The sequence below is a fragment of the Lycorma delicatula genome, chromosome 2 (assembly GCF_047948215.1).
Source record: "Lycorma delicatula isolate Av1 chromosome 2, ASM4794821v1, whole genome shotgun sequence".
In the NCBI taxonomy this organism is placed as follows: Eukaryota; Metazoa; Arthropoda; class Insecta; order Hemiptera; family Fulgoridae; genus Lycorma; species Lycorma delicatula.
In genome coordinates, this window is record NC_134456.1 from 27,345,526 (window position 1) to 27,368,391 (window position 22,866).

General features: G+C 29.2%; 1 protein-coding gene across 1 annotated transcript; it reads right to left on the reverse strand.

The window, feature by feature from the left end:
* Positions 1–2,465: 2,465 nt before the first annotated feature.
* Positions 2,466–22,857, reverse strand: LOC142320594 (mitochondrial fission 1 protein-like). The gene is made up of 4 exons (XM_075358568.1): positions 22,539–22,857; positions 14,899–15,111; positions 7,060–7,165; positions 2,466–3,355 (listed from the first exon to the last, which is right to left on the reverse strand). The coding sequence occupies exons 1-4, from the start codon at positions 22,581–22,583 to the stop codon at positions 3,264–3,266; spliced, it is 456 nt and encodes a 151-aa protein (XP_075214683.1). The 5' UTR covers positions 22,584–22,857; the 3' UTR covers positions 2,466–3,263.
* Positions 22,858–22,866: the final 9 nt, after the last annotated feature.

Below are 22,866 nucleotides of genomic sequence, written 5' to 3' on the forward strand. Positions count from 1 at the left end.
TTCAAATTGGTTGAAATTATATCACAGATTAGCACAGCTAAGTTAGTTGGTAATAAAAAACATCTATAAAGAATTTAAAATAAAGAAAAAACATTTTAATTAATTTAACAAATTAATACAAGTGATTTTCCTCCAATTCTTTGCTCTCTAAAAATGTAGATCATTCCCTTATTTATGTATGTATATTAAAAAATATAACTATAATGGTTATAGGTGACCTAACATGATCCACAAGTTTTTCCCAAAAATAGTATAACAAGCATCCCAAGACAGGCTTATTAGATGAAGTTCTAAGCCTTCTTCATTAAGCCAAATGTATGGTTGCATGTCAGTGTGCCGAACCAAGTCAACTGAAAAAGGGACTGAATGAAGACTTTTAATAAACAGAATGAGTATTTCAACATCAATACTCTAAGGGAAAGCAAACAAAACTTAATTGTTCTTTTAGCTCAGTACTTTATGTGCAGTCACTGAACTGATTCTAAAAATTGTTCATATTTACTTTCCTGCACCATTCCTGTGAATTTATTGTAGGGGGAGTAGTCAGCAATTTAATAAAATCTTTTGAAAATATACTTTTTTTTTAATTTATGAAAGGCAAACAACAACATAAGGGCATGTAATAAGTTAAAACCTTGGACTATAAAAAAAATAAATATCTACATGAACTAAACAGTCAGATTTCAAAATAAGAAATAAAGCATAAGTGAATAAAATGGATGATAAAATAAATACATTATTCAGGTCAGTACAAAATTATAAATCATGTTATAATAAGAAGTGTTTAACCAGAAATGAAGCAGGTTCAAAGGAAATCATAGCAAAGTCTTGATCAGTATAACATCATAAAAAGATTATTAATTAAAAAATAAATATATTTTTCATTTACACTGATTTTATAAAAAGTTGAAAAATAAAATATTACATATGAACCACAAAAATGTAAGAAAAAAATACAATAACTTGAGGGATTTGTTCTGGGAAGAGAAAGGAAGGGTTCTGCATATCCCCTACCTTGTTTATAGTATGACGATAAAAATTTCTGGAAAATGAAGGGAGGAAGCAAAATAAATTGTACAAGGTTCAGAGATCACATGTTTTTTTGGGATTTGAAGCACATGTTCAACAGATAATTTCAGAATTAGAAGATATTACATAATATGGCATGCAAATTAATATTAGTATAGTAAAAGTAGTGGATAGGAGATATAAATAAGCTAATATCTCAACAAAGAAGGAAAAAGAATTAAATATGTAAGTACTCGCACTGCTTTAAAGAAACTTTAGGTAAAGTTAAACGTAAATTCTAAAAGGAAATCTCTGAGGCACGAGTGGTAGCATCTCAGCCTTTCACCCGAGATCCTGGGTACAAATCCTGGTCAGGCATGGCATTTTTCATATGCTACAAATTTCCAATCAGACTAAATGATTTTCTCTGCACATCTCATAAAAAAAATTATCAGCAACTCAACAATTTAGCTTAAAGTAGAGGAAAATGGAGGCGGACATGGTGCAAGGAACCTACCTTGGATGAGATAACCATACACATTTATAAGAATAGCACATATTAGTTCATTAAACAGAAATTCACATAAATATAAAAATATGAAAGAGTAAATATTTTACACAGGCTGGTAAATAATAAATTATAGATTTAACTATAGAAGTAGAGAGCCCACACATCATCTTGAGATAATATAAAAACAGTAGAGTATGTAAAGTACTACATAAATAAAATCTGTGAAAAAATAATTTTGAAGAGATTGAAGATTATTAGGATTTGTTAAAAAACTATACAGAAAATAAATGTTTTATGACTTTTATACAAATTTTTTTGGGCTAGAAGAGCGAGGGAACAGTATTTCTATGACCTATATACCTTCCTTCCCTTTTTAGAGGGAATAAGGAATAGAAATTAATAATTTTAAAAAAATATCCAATTTGACTGGGATTCAAACCAAAAACCTTCTGATGAAAAACTAGGATCTATCTATCAATCCTCTACAGAAATTATTTTATGATTAGTAATTACTTAAAAATTCATAGGAATTGTAATATAGAGGTTTTGGAAAAGAAAAAAAAATATTTTAAATAAATTGATTGGAAAAATTGTTTAAACAGGCATTAAAAATCGTAACAGATAATAATGGTAACTATGTATAATAAAAAAAATGGATAATAAATGGCAACAGATGTAATATTAATGGCATTTTTACATAATCATTGTGCTGTGTACATAAAAATAGTTATACTGTCTGATTTGGAGGAGGAGGGTACTGTTATATTTTTTTAGAATAAATGGCAAACTTTTTTTTTACATAATTCAAATCTATGAGGAGTAAAAAATCATTTGTCAGCCCACATTTGTTCTGAGTTTCTGAAGGAATCTGAATTAGTATTTTAGACAGAAATATGTTTGGTAAGGAAATTAAATGAATAAGGAAAAAACTAACATACTAACTACATTTTGTAATTTGCATAAATACTGTTTATTGTTGTTAAACAGGCATAAATACCTGGAAATATAGAATTAAAAATAAACAAAACACAAACCATAATAAATATATACACCCTAGAGATATAAAACCATTTTTTTTTTTTGTAACAAGAGATGAGTAGGTGTCCATTTTTCCTTTAATTAGATTAACACATTATTAGTAATCATGTACTAACATATTCCTTGTTCTGATTTATAAACAGGAATCATCATCTAAGGTTAATCTCATAAACTACTTAATCAAATTTTCAGCAAAATAAAATTATATTTTAAATAAATTTTACAAATAATTATATCTATAAATATGTACAAATGAATAAATGTAATCTATGTAATGGTAACTTCTAAAAACAATACTAATAAAATAAAATAAATAATCCTATATCTCGATTTATACATTATTTACAACAAAAATCAGTAACAACTTAAAAATTGTACATAATACTAAAAGGCTTATGATTGACTTACATGATAAAATACAAATAATAATGAATTCATTAATTTACCTCATTACCTAATTTATACTTACATTTTTACAAATGTATTTATTACTTAAACTTCACTTGCTACCAAATAATAATAATAGAAAAAAAAACTTTTTGCAGTGGTGATATTTATAATTTAATTAATTGTATAAAGAATGTAGGTGGTTTCTCAAACAACATACAAAAATAAAAAACATATTTTAAAACAAAAAAAAAAGATTATTACATATATGTACAGTTTAAATTTGTTTTGAATAGCGCTAATTATTTAAATTAAATTATCACTTTCCTCTGGAAAGTGCCAGTATTAAAGTAAGTATTCCACCAATGGCAAGAATCATGGTTCCAGCAATAGCAATTCCCTTCATACCATCTGCAATAAAAGAAAAATAAATTAAAAATTTAATAAAAAAGGAAATGTTATTAAATATACAAATGGATAAAATATTTATTTTTTTCAAACCTATTAATACATTTTTTTATAACTATATATTGATCACTATATAGCAAGAAAAAGTGTTATTATGAATACTTTAGTAAGTAGTGGTTGTATCTTTCCTGTACTTTCAGTATATATGATAATGCTAAAATTTAATTACAACTTGGAAACATCCTGGCTTTTCATTTTGCAAATTCAAATCACAGTATCACAAAAACAGAGTTCTTCTGTACATCTTTGAATACTTTTTCTTAGCCTTCATTCATCTTTAGGCAGGAACAAAGGAAGATGAGTCAAACATCATGCTTACATGGTCATGTAATAGAACTTTTGATAGCTAGCAGAACCATCTTCAACTATTATTTAATTGAACTTCTTTAAACACGGAGATTAGTGGACAAGGTGCCAATCGATTAAAGACAATCACTAAGGAATATAGTTTATTAGTGTCTTGGAAACAATGAATGTTTATTTTTTGAAAAAAAGAAGAAAATTCAACTAATAAATATTATTATTAACTAGCAATTGCTTATTAATAAAGTCATTTATATTCTTACACATAATATTTTTAATATTTAATGTTTTATTCGATATAGTAATTTCCTGAATATCTCCCTTATTTTATATACTGCATTTTTAAGCTATATCCACTATTATAAAATATATCGCAATCTAAGATTTCGTTACAAGACGATTTAATGGTTTTTTCCAGTATAAATACTTATGAAATAGTTTTATAATCCAATACAAGCCAGGTCATAATTTTTGAGTATAAAAATCTGAGTTATGAGTTAAGCACAGTTTTTTGCAATGGGAAATATAAGGAAGTAAAACTAATTAGCTAATAGTTATAAATTTGCTTTTGAACTACCGAGGCCAAAAAATACAACTGATCATAAATGCTATTGGTTTTTGGAAACAATAATTTAGAACATTACACATTATTGAAACTAATTTTTATTTTATTTGCACACAGTTAAACAAAATTCCAAAGTACAGAGTGACTAGTGGATTAATCATTGGACATATTGGAATTTGCATGATGAATACTTATGTTCTGTATGTGTAGACGTATAGTAAGTAGCAATTTTCACAATTATATTATTATTGAACAGCATGATTAATAACTACAAAGGATCAATAAATACATGCAGAAAACTTTTCTTTTCTGATTTTATCAAGGAAAGTCTTGTTTAAATGTTTAAGGTGTAGTAAATTTTCTAACTTGAAGAACATTATGAAACACTTCATACTTCATACATTTTCAGTATAGTATGTGGGCTTTCAGATGCTAAGTATAAATTTTGCATGTTGATGTTAATATCTATGTAGTCCAGTTTTCATTGTGTGATTTATAAAGGTTGATTCTACTATTGTCAAATATCACATTGTATGATACTTCTTTTCCATGTAACTAGTTTCATCTCAGTACGATTCTGATATTAAGTCCTGAGAGCAAACTTTTGACTTGGTCACTAATACATCCATGCTATAGCCATCAATTTATTAAACAAATGTATTTCTATTTCATAAAAAACTGATAATTAAAAACATTACAGATGTGTTAATGCAAAAAAAGATGTATCAGTTCACAGCGTCAATGAATACTTTCAAGCACATACTTTGAGATGCCATCTGGAATTATGATCTTTTTTTACTGATCAATAAATTTAGCTTGTTATTTTCATGTGTGAACTTTTCTTGGAATTTTAAAATTGTTAGTTCTGATTTGAATAGAACATCAAAATGCAATTACACACAACATTCTTACATTTTTGACTCATCAGGAATTTGGTGAAATGGCACAAGCGAAAAAAGTCCAATTTTTTTTTTTTAATTTTCAAATCTTGACTGAATTCTTAGACCAACAAAAAGAAGATAGGAATGTCTGAAGAATCACTCCTATTTTGACAGGAATTTGTTCAAAATAGGAGATCAAAATAATTGCAGTGTTGATAACAGGCAGCATTGTAGTGCTCATCTGTATAATGTACTGTCCAAATGTTTTTGTAAATTTTTAAATATCCATTCTAAAACATTATTATTATTACGTAAGTAAAATAGCTACATTTTAAATAAATCATGCATTTAATAAAAACTTTAAATAACAGTAGTCTATCAAAATAACTAATGTTTATTCTGGCATGAAGATTTGTGCATTCTCAACTGGTTTTACATGTGTTTTCTTTACTTTTATCTATGTTTCACAACAAAAATACTACAATGCAATAAAAAGCAATTCATAGAGGTTTAATAGTTAATATCGAAGGTTTCTGAATTAGTTTGGATCCGCTAGGTAGCACTGGGGGTTGAGATATTTAGAAAAATTGTATTTATGGTCCGATTTGGCATATATTCAGAATATGTATTACTTACATGGAAAGAAATACCTCTGCAAATCACAGACCTGCTAGATGGTGCTGCTGAGATATGTGGAAAATTGATGTTCCAATTTGGCTCATATTCAGAATATATATTAAATATATGAAAAAAACAAAAAAAAAAAAATTATAAAAACTATACCCCGCTAGGTATTGCCAGTGTCGAGATATTTATGAAACAAACAAAAAAATATACAAACAGACTTTCTTCTTCTATATATATATATATATATATATATATATATATATATATATATATATATATATATATAAGGCAATGTTTGTATGTGTCTGCTGCAGGGTAAAAAACTACTGGATCGATTTACATGCGTGAAAAATAAAAAAGGGAAATATGGAAAATTGGAAAAGGTGAAAAGAGAGAAAGGAAATAGGGGAAATGGGAGGAAAAGGGGAATAGGGAAATTGAGAAAAGGGGGAAGAAGGCATAAAGCAAAAGGTTATATTTTGTGAATTCTGTAATGATCAGTTTTTAATATTTTATCAAACTTTCAATTGTGTTCATTTAATCTATATATATAAAAATGAATGCTTGTTTGTTTTTCCCATATGCGTTCCTATATCATTTATTTGATTGTGATAAAACTTTGGTGAGGTGTGCGCACACCCGTGAAGGTTTCAGAATTAGTTTGGACCCGTTAGGTGGCGCTGGGGATTGAGATATTTCAGAAAATTGTATTTATGGTCCAATTTTACTCATATTCAGAATATATATTAGTTAAGTGGAAAGAAATATTTTTGCAAAAATTGTTTTTATGGTCCGATTGGGTTCATATTCAGAATATGTGTTACATGGAAAGAAAGAAATACCTCTGCAAAAACAGACCTGCTAGATGGCACTGAGGTTGAGATATTTGGAAAAATTGCATTTATGGTCCAATTTGGCTCATATTTAGAATATGTTACATGGAAAAAAATATTTTTGTGAAAAATGTATAAGGGGAAATAGGGAGAAAGGGAAGATGGGAAGTAGGGAAAAAGGGAAAGGTTAAATTTTGTGAAGTTCTATAATGTTCAGTTTTTTAATGTTTTATCTAACTTTCATTTGTGTTGATTTAATCTATATATATATATATATATAGATTAAATATATTCAAATCCAGCAATGGTGAAGCATTGCTGAGTCAGCTAGTAATAAATAATTTTATGTATATTAAACATCGTAATGATATATATTCATTATGCATTATGAAATATAATATATTCCATAACGCAAACACTAATTAATTTTTAAAATACCTTGCTCCATTCTTTTCTTGATGACAGCTTCTAAATTTTGTACATGCTTATTGCTAGGCTCCAAATGTAAAAAGGCTCGTACAAACTGTAGTGCTTTTGAGTATTCCTGTATAAATTACAGTACAACTATAATTTTCATATAAAATGTGACATAATTTATTATAAAATGTAATACATATGCAAATTAAAGTTTTAGTTTACTTGTATACTCCCCTCAAAAATACTGTAGTATCTGAATAAAACATTAAAAAATTAATTGTTCTCATTGTATACCAAACATACTGTTATATTAGGTTCTCACAAGGTTCTTAAGTTCTTAGGTACTAGATGATTAAATAACCATATATGAAATAACTGCCAAGAAATCATCATATTAAAAAAAAATAATTATTTTCAGCTTCTTTTAAAAACTTGAAATGATCTATATGAATACATCAAATAATAAATAACGTATATTATAATGCAGAATAATTCTCAACATTTTAACAGATAAAACTATTATCTTTTTTATCATATCAAGACTGCAGCCACACTGAAATTCTAATGCTCAAGCTCATTACAGATTAATTTTTTAAATATGGATAATCAAGACATTATTTATTTAACCAAGATATTATTTGGATTTACCAAATTCCAATATATTTAGATTATTAACAAGTTTATGAGAATACACATAGTAATTTTAAGTAGCATTAATGAAGAAAACAAATTTGGAATGATATATTTTCTCTGTTCACAGATAGATTACAGTTAAAGAATCTCAACTCTACTCAAAGAGTTTGAGGATAGGACAGGCACATTTACAATTATAGAAGTTGTAATGTGCTTTCTGTTTAATATTTGTCATTAAAAAGGATGGTGCATGGGTTTGTTTTTTGCCATATGTTCTCACATTTTTATTTTAGCTGCTATTGGTGCAGAGCGGACCAATGGTGGTGCACTGGGCGGCTGGGAACGGTGACTCTCAGCCAACTTTCTCCTGCTAGAAGCAGTCCATTGTCAATTAATTTACAGATTATTTAATTTAATTTATAAGTTAATTATATTTTTATTTTGTAATTGTAATTTTATTAATAAAAGAAAGGAATTATTAGTTAATATTTAGCAGTAAAAAAAAGATTCTTTACTTAGCAGGGGAGAGTCAGTCATTTGTGCACATCCGGCTGGTGTATCTTGTGTTTTGTGGCAATACCAGCACAGTTGGACTGGTAACTAACACAACCTCACACAAGCCAACTTTCTGTTATCAATATGGCTAGTGTTAAACATTATACAAGGGTAAATCAAATATAAACTGGATTTTATTTATTTTTTTAATTTATTTATTGAAAAATGAAAGGCAAATATAATTTATTTTTCTACATAGTTTCCTGCTTTTGATATACATTTTTCCATGCGAGAAGGAAGGTTTTTTATTGCAGCATTGTAGAATGAAGCTGGTTGCGTCAGGAGCCAACTGTGCATGAATCCTTCCAAGCACTCATCATCTTCAAATCGTTGCCCTCCTAGAGCTTCTTTAAGCAGTCCAATTGAAAATCACAGGGCGATAGGTTCAGGCACTAGGGAGGATGATCAAGTTGAGTCCAATGCATTTCTTCTAGTTTTGAAACTGTTAGAGGTACAGTATGGGACCTAGCGTGGTTGTGGAAGAGGAAGGCCTTTTGAATTGGTTGGTCTTGTCTTTTGCGGCGATATGCAGCCCTCACCTCATTCAACAGCTCGTAGTAAGCAGCATTGACTGTGCATCGTTCATGCAAAAACTTAATGCACAAAATGCCATGCTGGTCAAAAGAACCTTGCCACCTGAAAGTCAAGTCTTGAGTTTCACTGGGGCTGCCTCCCCTTTCCCCTGCCAATCCATACTGGCTTGTTTTAGCTGGGGAGTGTAGCGGACCCATGTTTCGTTGCAGGTGACAATATGACTCAAAAATACATCACCTTCTTTCGCAAATCTTGCTGTAAGCCTCTGACAGACCTCCAAACGTCTCAACTTCTGATCTGCAATCAAAAGGCAAGGGACCCATCTAACACACACTTTATAGAACTGTAGGTCATTTGTGAGGATCACTTGACAGCTCCCATAATTTATTCTGATCTGTTCTGCAATTTTGAATACTTTCACCCGTTGATTGTCTTCAGAATGTCTGTTTTGTAAGATGTGCGAACTGCACAAATGGTTTTGTCTGTAATGCTGGTCCAAGGATGGCGATCGCATTCCCGATTTTCCACTTGTTCTCGTCCTTCCTTGAACTCTTTATGCCAGGCAAACACACAATTCCTTGACAAGGAATGGTTCCCGAACTGTGCAGTCAATCTCTCGAAAATTTCCGTTGCTGAAATTTTATAATTATATGTTGTGCAGTGAAGGGATGCACCTGTTGCTTCAACATCGTGAACATTACTGATGAATTGGTTGTGAGTGTGGAATGGCCAACTCTCCCAACTGCTAATGACCCCACCCAAGCATACTAGAAGCGCGAGCCCAGTCCTAGCAACCGTTGATGCTCAGAAACAAAAATCCTGTTTATATTTGATTTACCCATGTATTTTGTTAAAAACGATTAAATTTTATATCTACTCGTTCCTTAAGCCTATTTTAAAAATAAAAACACCAAAGTGTTCAAAAAAATATTTCATACAAACTAATATTTCTTTTCTTGAAATATTTCTGTAAAATACTTATACTTAAGATTCTCATAAACATGTGAATACAAACGCGTAGAGGGTCCAGGGGGCAGAGCCCTCTGTCCGGGCTAGTTCAATACTAAGTTATTAAGGTCAATCCATTTGAAGTGACCCAAAGGTGGTTGCTTAAACAATTAAAAAAAAAAGAAGAAACTTAACCACTTGTTTCCTACATGTCTCAGGGCTTTAAAACTATTTATTTTTTTATTTTAGCAGTTTATCTGTAGCGGCCATTTTTGTTACGATGCACACACACACACACCTTTTTCGTGATTGTAAGGATATACAGAAAAAATCATAACTAAAAAACTATTGGTTCTGGAAGGATGAAACAAAAAACAATTTATTCATATTATCTTAAGGTAAAAGATTGATCCAGTGGTTTATTTACCTATCTCTCTTTTTTCTATGAGAAAATTACCAGAAAATTTGATCATGAATAACAGTTAAATTTCACTTTTGGTAATTTTTTTCATGAGGAAGGGATGGAATACACAATTTGAATTATTTTTTTTATGTAGGTATGTTAGTAGATTTACCATAAATAATATTAATGGTGATAGTTACCCCAAAATTTTTATGAATTTCTGAAAACTATTTTTTTTTAAATTTGAATTTTAGCTTATTTACAAATAACTCTGATGGGGCTGGTGATAAAAATCTCAAATTTGTACAACTTTTAGCTTTTTGTAGTTGTTTATGGCAAATAAAAAAGTTTCTTGTGTATTGCACTAATAAAAAGTTATAACCTCATAAAAATCATAAAAAACCTGTTATTGAAAAGTCAACTTCAACAACCTACGAGCTAAATATAAAAAATGTGAAGTGCAAAGAAGACAAGAAACCCCCTTGAAGCACTTATTTAGCAAGTCAAAATGGTATTGCTTTAACAGGTTTATCATGATTTTTGAAATAACTATTTTTTATTAGTACAATACACAAGAATCTTTTTTATTTACTGTAAACAACTACAAAAAGACTGCAAGTTGTGCAAATTTGAGATTTTTATTATCAGCCGCATCAATTACTTGAATTTAAAAAAGAAAATTAGTTTTCAAAAATTCATAAACATTTAGGGATAGGTTTATCACCATTAATATTATTTATGGTAAAACTACTAACATGTACCTACATATAAAAATATAATTCAATCTGTGCATGCCATCTCTGCCTCTTGAAAAAAATTACCAAAAGTGAAATTTCACAGTTTTTCTTGTTCTACTTTATTGGTAATTTTCTAAAAGAGGAAGAGAAATGGGTAAATAAACCACTGGATCAATTTTTTACCTTGAGAAAATATGATAAATTGCTTTTTGTTTCATCCTTCTGCGACCAATAGTTTTTTAGTTAGATTTTTTCCCTAAACCCTTACAATCACAAAAATAGATGTGCGCACTGCAACAAAAATGGCCACCACAGGTAAACTGCTTAAATAACATTTAAAAAATATATACTTTTAAAGCCTTGAAACATGTAGGATTCAATGGGAAAATTAAACTTTTTTTTTGGAATTGGTCAAGCAACAACTTATGTTTTTTTTGGGATGCTTCAAATGGATTGACCCATTATACTAACTGTAAATGAGGTATATGAGATAGAGTTAAAATTATGAAGGAATATATTACTAAATTAATAAAAATTTTAAAAGTAACTGATTCTGTAAGATAAAATCTAAATAAAAGGAAAATTATATTCTTCCTTCATCAGTAAATTATCAGAACCCAATACCTTTTTTAACTATAGTAGCACCTTCTCACAAGAACAGTATTTCTGTAAACAAGTTTGTAAAAAATAAAGTTAAATTAATACAAATTTAGGGTAACTTGTTATGGACGGGTCACTTTTGATTTAATTTTTCATCAAAATAAAAAATAAAATTGTTATTAAAAATTAAATTTTTTTATCAACATTTAAGTTTGGTAAATTAATTCAGTGTTGAATAAAAAAAAATGTTTCTAAAAACAGGAGTTCTGTTTGAAACTTGTAAAAGTTGGAAAATTTTATGTTCTATCAAAATTTTGTTGTTCAGAATGCACTTAAAAAAAAAGTTTTGATAGAACAACAAATTTTTAAACTTTTTAAGTGCATTCTGAACAATAAAATTTAAAATAAAAATATATCAAAAGAGTAGAAGGGTCTACACTATTATAGGTATTTTACATTAAATATGGCTGTAGGTAGTATTAATGCTAATGTCAATGGATATTTTATGTAATAATTTATTGCTTAATTTTTATATAGTATACCAGGTGTGTAAATATGAAACTGGAATTTATCCATAGATGGCCCTAGCTGTCAATGTAGTTACTGTCAAACCACCATTGGTGCCATTTTCTTTCTTTGACAGCTGACAAAGATTTTCGACTTACAACAATACAACAGCATAGTTTTAATAGCATTGAACATGTTGAGTTTTGTACCTACAAACTACGATTTGCAGACAGCATTGATTTTCTGTTACCATTTAAAGAAAACTGCTGCAGAATTGGATCAAATGCTTGTTTAAGCTTACGGCGAGCACGCTCTTGGTAAATCACAGTGCTTTGATTGGTTTAAAAAATTAAAAAGTGGCGATTTTGATATGAGAAACGAAGAATGTGGAAGACCAGTGAAAAAGTTTGAAGACAGCGAATTGCAAGCATTGTTGGATGAGGATGACGCTCAAACCAACAACAACTCGTGGATCAATTAAATGCAATACAAGAAATCATCTCCATATGTTTAAAAGCCATGGAAAAGATCCAGAAGATGGGAAAATGGATTCCACATGAACTGAATGAAAGACAGCAAGAAAACTGAAAAACCACTTGCAAAATGCTGTTTGCCAGGTACAAAAGAAAGACATTTCTTTTTGAACTATTGACATCGACTGTAAGGCCAAATCGCTATGGAAAGAAGACAATGCTCTGTGTTTGGTAGGATCAGAAGGGAGTGATCTATTATGAGCTGTTAAAACCTGGTGAAACCATTAATACTGAACGCTACCGACAACAAATGATTGATTTGAATCAAGCATTGTATGAAAAACAACCAGAATATCAAAAAAGGCAACACAAAGTGATTTTGCTTCATGATAATGTACCATCACACACAGCAAAACCGGTCAAGGAAATGATTGAGATGTTCAGTTGGGAAATACTTTTGCATGCGCCTTATTCACCAGACTTGGTTCTGTCCAACCACTATTTATTTGCATCGATGGGACACGCACTTCACTTCTTATGAAAATGGCTTGATGACTAGTTTTCCTCAAAAGAGCAACAGTTTTTTTTGGCGTGGCATTCATAAATTGTCAGAGAGATAGGAAAAATGTATAGCTAGCGATTGACAATATTTCAAATAAAATGTTTTTTTTTTTTTTTTTTTTTATATTTTCATACAATAAACGTGTTTTCTATACAAAAATCCCGGTTTCATATTTACATACCTGGTACTTACTTTTCATTTATATAGTCACTAACTTAAATAACTTTTAAACAAACTTAAATAGAAAGACGCTGTTAAAAAGAAAATTAAAAGAATGTATACCTTTTAGTCATTAAAATTTAATATTTTTTAAAATAACCAATAAAAAATACATTACTTTATTTTGATCTTATAGTTATTTGACTGTTTAGTTATATTTTTGTAAGAATCTAGAGCAATAAGCCTAACAATCTGAACTACAGGTAACTTTTATTTCATAGATCAGATATTGTTGACTATCATGGCATCTGTATGATCCAGTCCAGAAACTAATACAGCTATAAAGCTGATTATCATGAGCAGTATTATGGTTGAAAAAAATCTATTACAAAATATATAATTATATATAAATATATGCTTGAACGACAGAAGTTAAATTTCAAATGTGCAAATTTTAAAGTATATTACTTTTTACATTTTTAATTTTGTGAGGCAATTCTGATTTTAGAGTCTGGTCTGCTTTGAAGCCACTGAACTTTATTACTTCTTGATTAAGTAGAATATCACAATATTTTTATATTTGTGAATGAGAGATATACAGCAAAAATATTAAATATTTCTTCATCTTTTATCCTTCTGCTTCAGTTTTTTGTCAGTTTTGTTTTTACATGAATGTAAAATACATTATTATTTTCTGAAAGGGCAGAAATTATAATTTATGAATAGAATATTCTATCAATACAATAAAACATGCTAATTAAATTTTAACGTTATTTTTTTACTAAAATAAATAAAATATATTGCACTAGTCTACATTTTAAAGAATATTTTGGTAAATTTATAAGTAAACTAATGCTATTTAACTACAACTGAATATAGAAAACAAACAAAATACATATAAACATCATTATATTTCTTTATAATTTTGCATTAGCTGTATTTTCTTTGTACTAAAATTATTTCTGATTTAGAAAAAAAGTCAGATAGGAAAACTCAATAAATTCCTGTTGTGAATTAAATTTGTAGAAAGTAACCCAAATGTGATTTTGCAGTTAAGGTTTTAATAAATTAAAGTTGCATAAAAATTATTAACATGCAATACATCTTGCATTTTATACAAATAAAAATACTTTGTTAACATTTTGGAACTTAAAATTTAAAGACACTTTTTAAAAAAGGTTTACAAATAACTTCTGGATAGATAATAATTAAATGTGGATGATGACAAAGAAATAACAAGGAACTAGCATGTGGGTGCAGCAACACCAATGTGTTAGTTTAGAACTATTTAAATTCCAGCATTTTATTTTATTTTTTGTTATTACAACATTAAATATGAATCTAAATATATTTGAATGAAGATGAGTTGAATGATAATGGAAAAAAAATGAAGCAGAAGACCAGTCTTGCTTTTATTAGTATATTATTGCAAAAAGGTATAAACCAAATAAAATTATAGGTAATGTAATAGAATGTTGCTTTATACAACAGTTTGTATTAATTAAAAAAAAAAAAAACTTTTCAAATAAAAAGGATTTTACTGAGACTACCTTAGACCAACACACTTATCTTTTTATGACAGTTTGCAGAGTGGTAAACATAAAACAAAATCTCTCAACTAGATTTTAAAACTTTGGTCAGCTGACTTAGAAATTATTCACAATTTCCAATAAAATGATAGCATAGATTGTGTACATAAACAACACTATTTTGTAAAGATGTACAAAATACATAATCATAAATCAATACCTTGATTTTTGCATTGCCTACAGCTAAGTAATACAGGTAATCTCGTTTTCCTTCTTCGGAAGAATCTTTCTTGAATAATTCCTCAAGCAGGAGAAGTCCTTTACGAATATCTGCAGGAAATTTACTTCGTACCAGGCACCAAGCATAATTAAATTGTGTTTCCCTTGTAACATTATCACTATAAAGTTGATCAAGATAGGCACGTTCAAATTTCTGAAAGAAAATTAAATTTATTACTTTTGGGTCAATCCAGAAAAAAAAATAATTGGCTGCTTCACCACCTAAGAAAAAATTCATATTTTGTAGGTGTGCATTCCCTTAGGTTTTGGTAGTCCATGACTAATTTCTTAAAATTTTTATTGTATCTTCAATAATGGTGGCCATTTTTATTTTAAGCCTCAAGCTGTTTTTTGTGTTTTCAGGCATCTATGACTTTCTAAATTACTCAGCATTAGGTTGTCCTAAACTTTTCAAATAAACTGCATTATGTTCAGTACATTTTGGTCACAAGTCAAAGTCCTATTTACCTACCCAATATAATTTTGTTTGTATATGCTTTGAAGCCCAAAGTTATCAAATGTGAATGAACAAAATTCAATTTTTGTAGGGTAAATTCTCAAAGAAGGAAGTTTCTCAGCCTCAATTTTTTCTGTGCTTTTATGTATAAGATTATAGTTACTTTATATAAAATATCAATGTTCAGTAGTTTATCCTTTAAAGATTATAAACCCTTCTAAAAATTGATTTTTTTTCAATTTTTCACCTGTAATATCTCAGTTTTTGGCGGACCACATAAAATCTGGAAATTGCACATGTAAACAGTCTCTACCACATTAAACTTCGGTATAAATTTCAACTTTGAGATTCAACTCAAAGTATAAAAACAATTGTGAATTTGAGCAATTTTGATCTCCACATCTGAATAAGTGGGCATAAGAGTACACTTCTATTATTTAAACATATATCAAACTAAGATAACTATTTTGATACGAATACAGAATATGCATTACATTATGTATGGTAAATATGATTGCAATATAATTTTAAATTTAAAGACCGTAATGAAATGCAAATTCTTCAAACATATAATTTAAAACAGCAATCAAATAAAATGTAATAAATTGTTTCCCTGAGCTACTGTAGCATTGAATTAAAAATTAATTAACTGTCAGCTATATATGTCTTCTCACCTTTAATCAGGTTTTACTTAAATGTTGATTTAACAGCCGTGAGATTTCTTCACAAAGTTTAGGTGTGAATTGTGCACCCAAACACAATTGTGAATTCTAGGGGAGTCGTTCAGCTTCAATATATTTTTGATTGGCACCCAAACTTGGTCCTTCTCTCTTTTTTTTGTAATGAAGTTCTTGGTCCTGGTAGATGATAAAATATAACATGCATATCTTTGCTTCAATCATCTATGTTGTTCACTTCTAAAATCCACCACTGGCCATCACAAACGCATGCAATTGTGTCTTTATTTTGAAGTGTCAACAGCATTACTCTTGCAAGTTGATGAAGTTCACTATAGATGATGATGTGTACTGACATCATTTTAGCAAACTTTCTGACTGCAGTATAAAACAATGAAATGATCTAGTGCCTTTAATTTTCTGACAAGTGTTTTTTCTTTCCTCTAAACTAGTGGAACTGAGTTCTTGGATTGTCTCAGTTTTCACAAAACTACACATAATTCCTTTAACATTTTCTTTGCAGAATTTAAACATTTCATGAACTGCTTAAAAAGCTGTTGTAAATTAGACTTTGTCATGGATCACACTGTACAACCCCCTATGCCATCAAGAGCATTTTTCCCAGACATGATGCAAAAAATGTCATGTTATGTCAAGTCCTAAATCAACTTTGCGATAACGTATATTTACAAAGTTCTTTTTATTTTTATACTAGGTTGCAACCTCATCAGAGAAATAAATTATTTTTTTTTATAGAAGAATGGTGTTGTTTAATGTAATCTGTTAATTGAAGTTAAAATAAATGGATTGTTGTATTATGTTCTAGATGATCACTTATGACACAAAAGCTATGGCTCTTTACTTTCTCTCGATCTTTATAATACAACACAAACGGATGAACTGTAGCCTGCTTGCTTACCCAGTGGTGCCCTTGTGCTTCGTCTTGTACAACGAAGAAATAATTTTCTGAAATCAACCAGAACAAGGATTTTTTTTGTCTTAAAGTTTCTTCGAGATTTTGCATTAAAATGATGAATCTTGCGATTTTCAAGTTTAACAATCAATATTTCATAAATTCTTCTCATGTTCTATAATTATTATAATCTCAGTTCTTGTGTCACCCATTGTTTGTATTCTACATTTCTTGGCATAGAGTCTTCATCAAACATGTCAACCAAAGCTTGTTTGCCTGGATATCTTGATATTTTCCCATTGTACAATCATAATTATCTATTTTGCACATCAGAATTTTCAAAAGATCTTTATAATCAATTTTAAGTTTGGCATCAACTTTTTTCTGGTGGTATAAACATACACATACATTTTGAGTACCAGATGCCCCTGCAAAAACACACAATTTTGGTTTTGTAACTCATAGAATTTTGTACTTCTTATTTTAAAGTCAAGGTCCTTCTTCTTAAGCTAAGAAAATAGCTCCTTTAAATAACAAAGCACTACCTGTTTTTGTCTTTGAACCTTATTACTATTTTCCTTCAATAAAACACCATCACCCCAGGCATCAAACGACAACTTTCATCACAAAAACTTCTAATTTTTTGTACTGTATCTTTACTTATTACATTTGATGCTCTCCTTTTTTGTATTCAGGTAAAATACACTGTTCTTTTACAAGATTTTTTGTTAATCTAACCATATGTTCTGATACTTGGAATTCACTGCTAACTTCAGATATAAACTGATAATTTTAATTTTATTCTCCTTGTTGGAAATATGACAATTAGCTTTTCTATCAATCATCATATTTAATTTATAAATTTTCAGGATTATCATCTGGATCAGAAGTAGGAATTTCCTTTGGAAATAAAACTTCCAAACACCTAGAATAGCACAAGCTGAATCTATATTTTCTGATAAATTGTAAAATTCTTTATTTGAACTTCCACCATCTTTTCTTTGTCTACAATAAATATTTTAGAGTAATAAGTTGAGCACAATCATTTTCCTGGTATAAGATTGATAGGAATGCTTATATTACAAGAATATAAGTGTTTTATGGTTTTTTGAAAGGATGTAAGCAATATTGGCTAGAGATGAAATTTTTTTCAAATATTTTATTTCATGATATTTATAACTTGAAGTGACCTTAGAGTTCATTCTTAAAGAAAACATACTTTTTTCTTTACTAGTCTTTAACTGATTTAATGTCTTTAGGAAAAAATTCATATACAGTTTTATGGCAAGCTTCATTAGTAAAAACACTTATAGAACACTGACACTCAATTTTGATAAAAGGGCTGTACATTAAGAGCACAAAGTAAGGTGAAATAAATATTGGTAGAGGGAGACGACAAGACACAGTATAGGCACAGACTTGCTCTACCTGCAGATGCTTGAGTGAGCCTGTACAATCCTGAACCTATTTACAGATAATTGTGACTCATTAGCATCTAACTATTGGCAAATATTTGCCTCAACAAATAATTATTATCAGTATAAATTGCGGGTGGGTGTGAGTGTGTTTATAAATATAATTTTTTTAATTTAATTATTTATATAATACTTGTCTTTCAAAATAATACTTATTCACTTCTATAATTTAATCGGTTTTCAATTGATTTACAAATATAGACTAACTTACTGATTAAATTAATTTAGATTTCTTTTTAATAATGAATTAATTTATTATCCTTTATAAACAATTTTTAATATTTAGCTAGTACAGGTCCCGACTTCTGGATTACATTGTTTTGATAAAGAGGAACTTTGTATTTAAATATTTCAAAAATTATATAATGGGCAGTCTACAAGCTTATTTTCATTTTTCTTTTGAGCCCACATTGAACCACCTGGTCAATCAATCTCCAGTGTTCTTTGAAGAGTGCACTGCCTTAAGTTTCCAGTTCTGCCAGTACTTTTTATGACAATCTGATCTTTTTATCTACATTTTATCTGTAACCTCCACAGTGCATCTTTGGAAATTTTTTGTACAGAATTTGTATGCTTTGAAAGTGTTAGTTATTTTTGTCTTGTTGAAAGCATCCTCGATCCTCTCTCCAATTTCTTTTAGATCCTTTTTAATTTTCTCTATGTATTTTCCACTAGTTTTCTTTTCCAAATTCCTGAGAACCAATTGTTTCAAAATTTGGCCTTCAGGCATTCTTAAGATGTGGAAAAAATGAGAAATTCTCTTCTTCGTTGTGCTGATCAGGTTGATTTCTATATATGTTTCATTAAGTGGAAATTTGCTAGACCCCATTCTTATGGTCATTTTTTTAAATGACTGTGTTCTGTTTTAATTAGTTGGTCAGTTTTAGTTTCATTTTTAATTTGAAAAATAGTTTCACAGGCATAAAGTGCCTCTGGGAGAACGACTGTTTTGAAGTGGTGGATTTTGGAGTGTACTGAAAGGCATTTTTTATTCTAGGTCTGGCAGACTAAACCTTGTGTTTTTATAATTTTGGAGATTTTGTTTTGCCAAGTGGCTTTTTCTTTTAATTTGCACTCGATTTTCCCTAAATATTTAAACTGCTGAACTAGTCTAATTTCATTCACATTAATTTTGACTTTATTTGTGCAGAGGGTCAGTAGTCATAATTTCTGTTTTCCATAAGATTCTTAATCCAACTTTTTTGAGCTATATTTTCGACTTATAAATTTGTGAGTGAACTTTGTTCATGTTCAAAGTCACATGCTAATTTATAATAAGCTGTCATTTATTTTTTTCTTAATATAAGATGCCTTGGAAATATCAGATAAACTCCTTATGCCCATTTATCCCAAAAGTGGAAATCAGGCATTTCTGAACAAATTCACAATTTTTTTATACTTACTTTGAATTGAATTTCAAAGTTATAATTATACTGAAGTTTAATACCATAGAGACCTTGTGTGCTATTTTCAGATTTTTATTTGGTCCCTGACAGAGATACTGCAGCTGAAAAATTAAAAAATTTCAATTTTTAGTGTAATTTTTAAAGGGTAAGCTACTCACCACCGATATTTTATATAAAGTAAGTGAATTGATCTTATACAAAACTTTGTTTATTCGCATACTATAACTTTGAGCTACAAAGTGTACATGAACAAAATCATATTGGGTAGATAAATAGGGCCTTGATTTGTGGGCCAAAATGTACTGAACATAATGTAGTTTATTTGAAAAGACTACCCAGTGCTGAGAGATTTAGAAAATCAAAGATGCCTGCAAATGCGAAAAACATTAAACAGCTTGAGGCTTAAAACAAAAATGGCTGCCATTTTTGAACTGGCTACAATAAAAAAATTAGTTTTGAAGAACCAAAATATAGGGAAATACACCTAAAAACAGATTTTTTTTCTGAAATGGTAAGCAACCAATTATTTTTTTTCTGGATCACTCTGAATCAAAATAAATAGGATCTAAAAAACAAAATAACAACTACAATCATATGTAATTTGTCAACAATTCTACAAATATTACTGAATAATATTCCTATTTCATTTAAACATTTGTGATGAGTACTACAAAAAGCAAATACATCATTAATGAAAACTAGTGCCCAACAAATTAACAATTTCCACCATCATCGACAGAGTGGTCACAATGTCCCTGTTCAGTATAAAACATACAAGTAGGTAACGCTGTATGTCATCAGGTGATTGTAAAGGTTAATCTCCCGCTTTCATTTATCATTTATTCCACAAAGTCCCAGGTTTGTTAGAAGTTCATATTATTTTCACGTATTCAGTGACAATTTTGATTTGTGCAGTGTTATGTTAAAATGGCAAATATAAGCAAATATCAGTTGAAGAAATGCTTGTTTCTAGTGTTACAGTGCGTGAGCGTAGAAATGTAAATGAAAACTACGACAATTTGTTTAGTGTTTAGTAAGGAAGCTTCAACACTCCAAAGGTGTGGAAAAAAGCTTTTTTGACCAGATTAGTCATCAATTTGAAACAATCAGGATTTTCTTCCAGTCAATTGAATAGCTATGAGATTGTAGATGAATCCTATATATATCAAGCCCAAGGAAAGGATCTTCAGAGCTAAATAATAGCCCTTAAACACTTTATAAAATAATGAAAAAGAATCTTTGATTTAAATCTTTTAAGCCTGCTCATGTTAACAGCTTTCATGTCAAAGCTCTTCTACAGTGTTACCTCAAGGTTCAATCATAGAAACCAGTTTTCTTCTTAGACAAGTAACATAGGCCATTTACCTGAGTAATAGGTCTCAGAAAGGTCATTTTTGGTGAAAAAGAAATCCCAACAAATTCACCATGTGTAATGATGTGGGCAGCAATACGGACAGGGCTATCAAGGATGTGTTAATGGCTTTAAAGTTATTTTATTCCTCAGCTTTGACTGAATGATATGTAATTAACTGCAATTTTACAGTAGGATGGAGCTTCAGCTCACTTCACTCAACATGGTAAGGGACTTTTAATTGTTGAGAGCTGTGAAGATCAGACTTAACTATTTGAGAAAACTCCTTATGCCATAATTAAGGAAGGCATTTCCATTTGCAACTTACAAATGTTGATGAGCTGAAAACTACTATCAGTAATTATTTACAATTTTGATCCTTCAACATTGAAGAGATTGTCTAATTACACTTGGTGACTGGTAAAACGTTTGGAGGCAATAGAGAAACACTAACAGAGGTAACAGAAAGTAAGTTTTTTGTGTAAAATAATTAAATTAAAGACAAACAATTCATGTTTCTTTCTTTATATTAAAAGGACTTTGTAATCATGGTGTACGTGTCCTGGTGCCGACATATATTACATGAATACAACTTTTTGTGAAAACACTATTTAAGTTTTGAAAACAGCTATACCAAATGAATGGAAGTAACTGATAACCTTGAACACAAAAACGATGGAATATTTTAAATGCTTCAGAATTATATGTATTAACATCTTAAAAAAGATTATAGTTGTAAGCATAATCTTGTTACATTTTTTCATATCATACAGCTAAAACAAAAATAACTGTAAATAAAATTGATGTTTTATGTAAAATATGACTTTAGTAACAAGAGCAGCAAATCATTTTAAGAAAGATTAATAATACCCGGCATATTTTATTTCCATAAATAAAATTTTACCAAATCACTTCACCTCATTTACCTTATTAACATATATCAACTCGACTTTCATCCTGATACACATAGAAATCAATGACTTTTGCACAATTTAAATTTCGTAAATAGAATCTAATAAAGTCAAAGTTAAACCACAATAGTACGGTAATAAAATGACTAAGTATACACAACTGGTGTAAACAAGGTTTAAAAAAAAAGTTGGTCGTTATGCACGAAAAATTTATTTATAATAATTACTATCTGAACAATGTCACTAACGTAATAATAATAAAGCAATATTGATTTTCCTAGTTTAGATGTAATACTCTGAAAAATTTGTCAAGCAGAAAGAGAAATGAAATTTAAAACAAATACTGGAGGGTTAAAATGGTAATTACAAAATAAGTAGAATCAATGCTCACCTGTAAGTCATCCAACGGAACAACCTCATCCAAAACTTCCTCCATTTTTGCAGTACTTAAATTTTACTTTACCACTTCAAAATCGAAGAGCATTATCGGACGATATTATGAACGATAACTTTTAAAGAAAAATACGTTAACGCAAGATTGGTTAAATCATAATATGCCTGGCATATTTAAAACCGAAATATGTAATCATTACGTCAATAGCCTGATGTACAGATTGCTTTCTGACTTTGTAATCTTGTAAACTTACTGCTACGTTAAAGTAAAACAAAGAAATATTATTAACCGACGAATCAATTTTATAGTTGTTTATTTATAAACG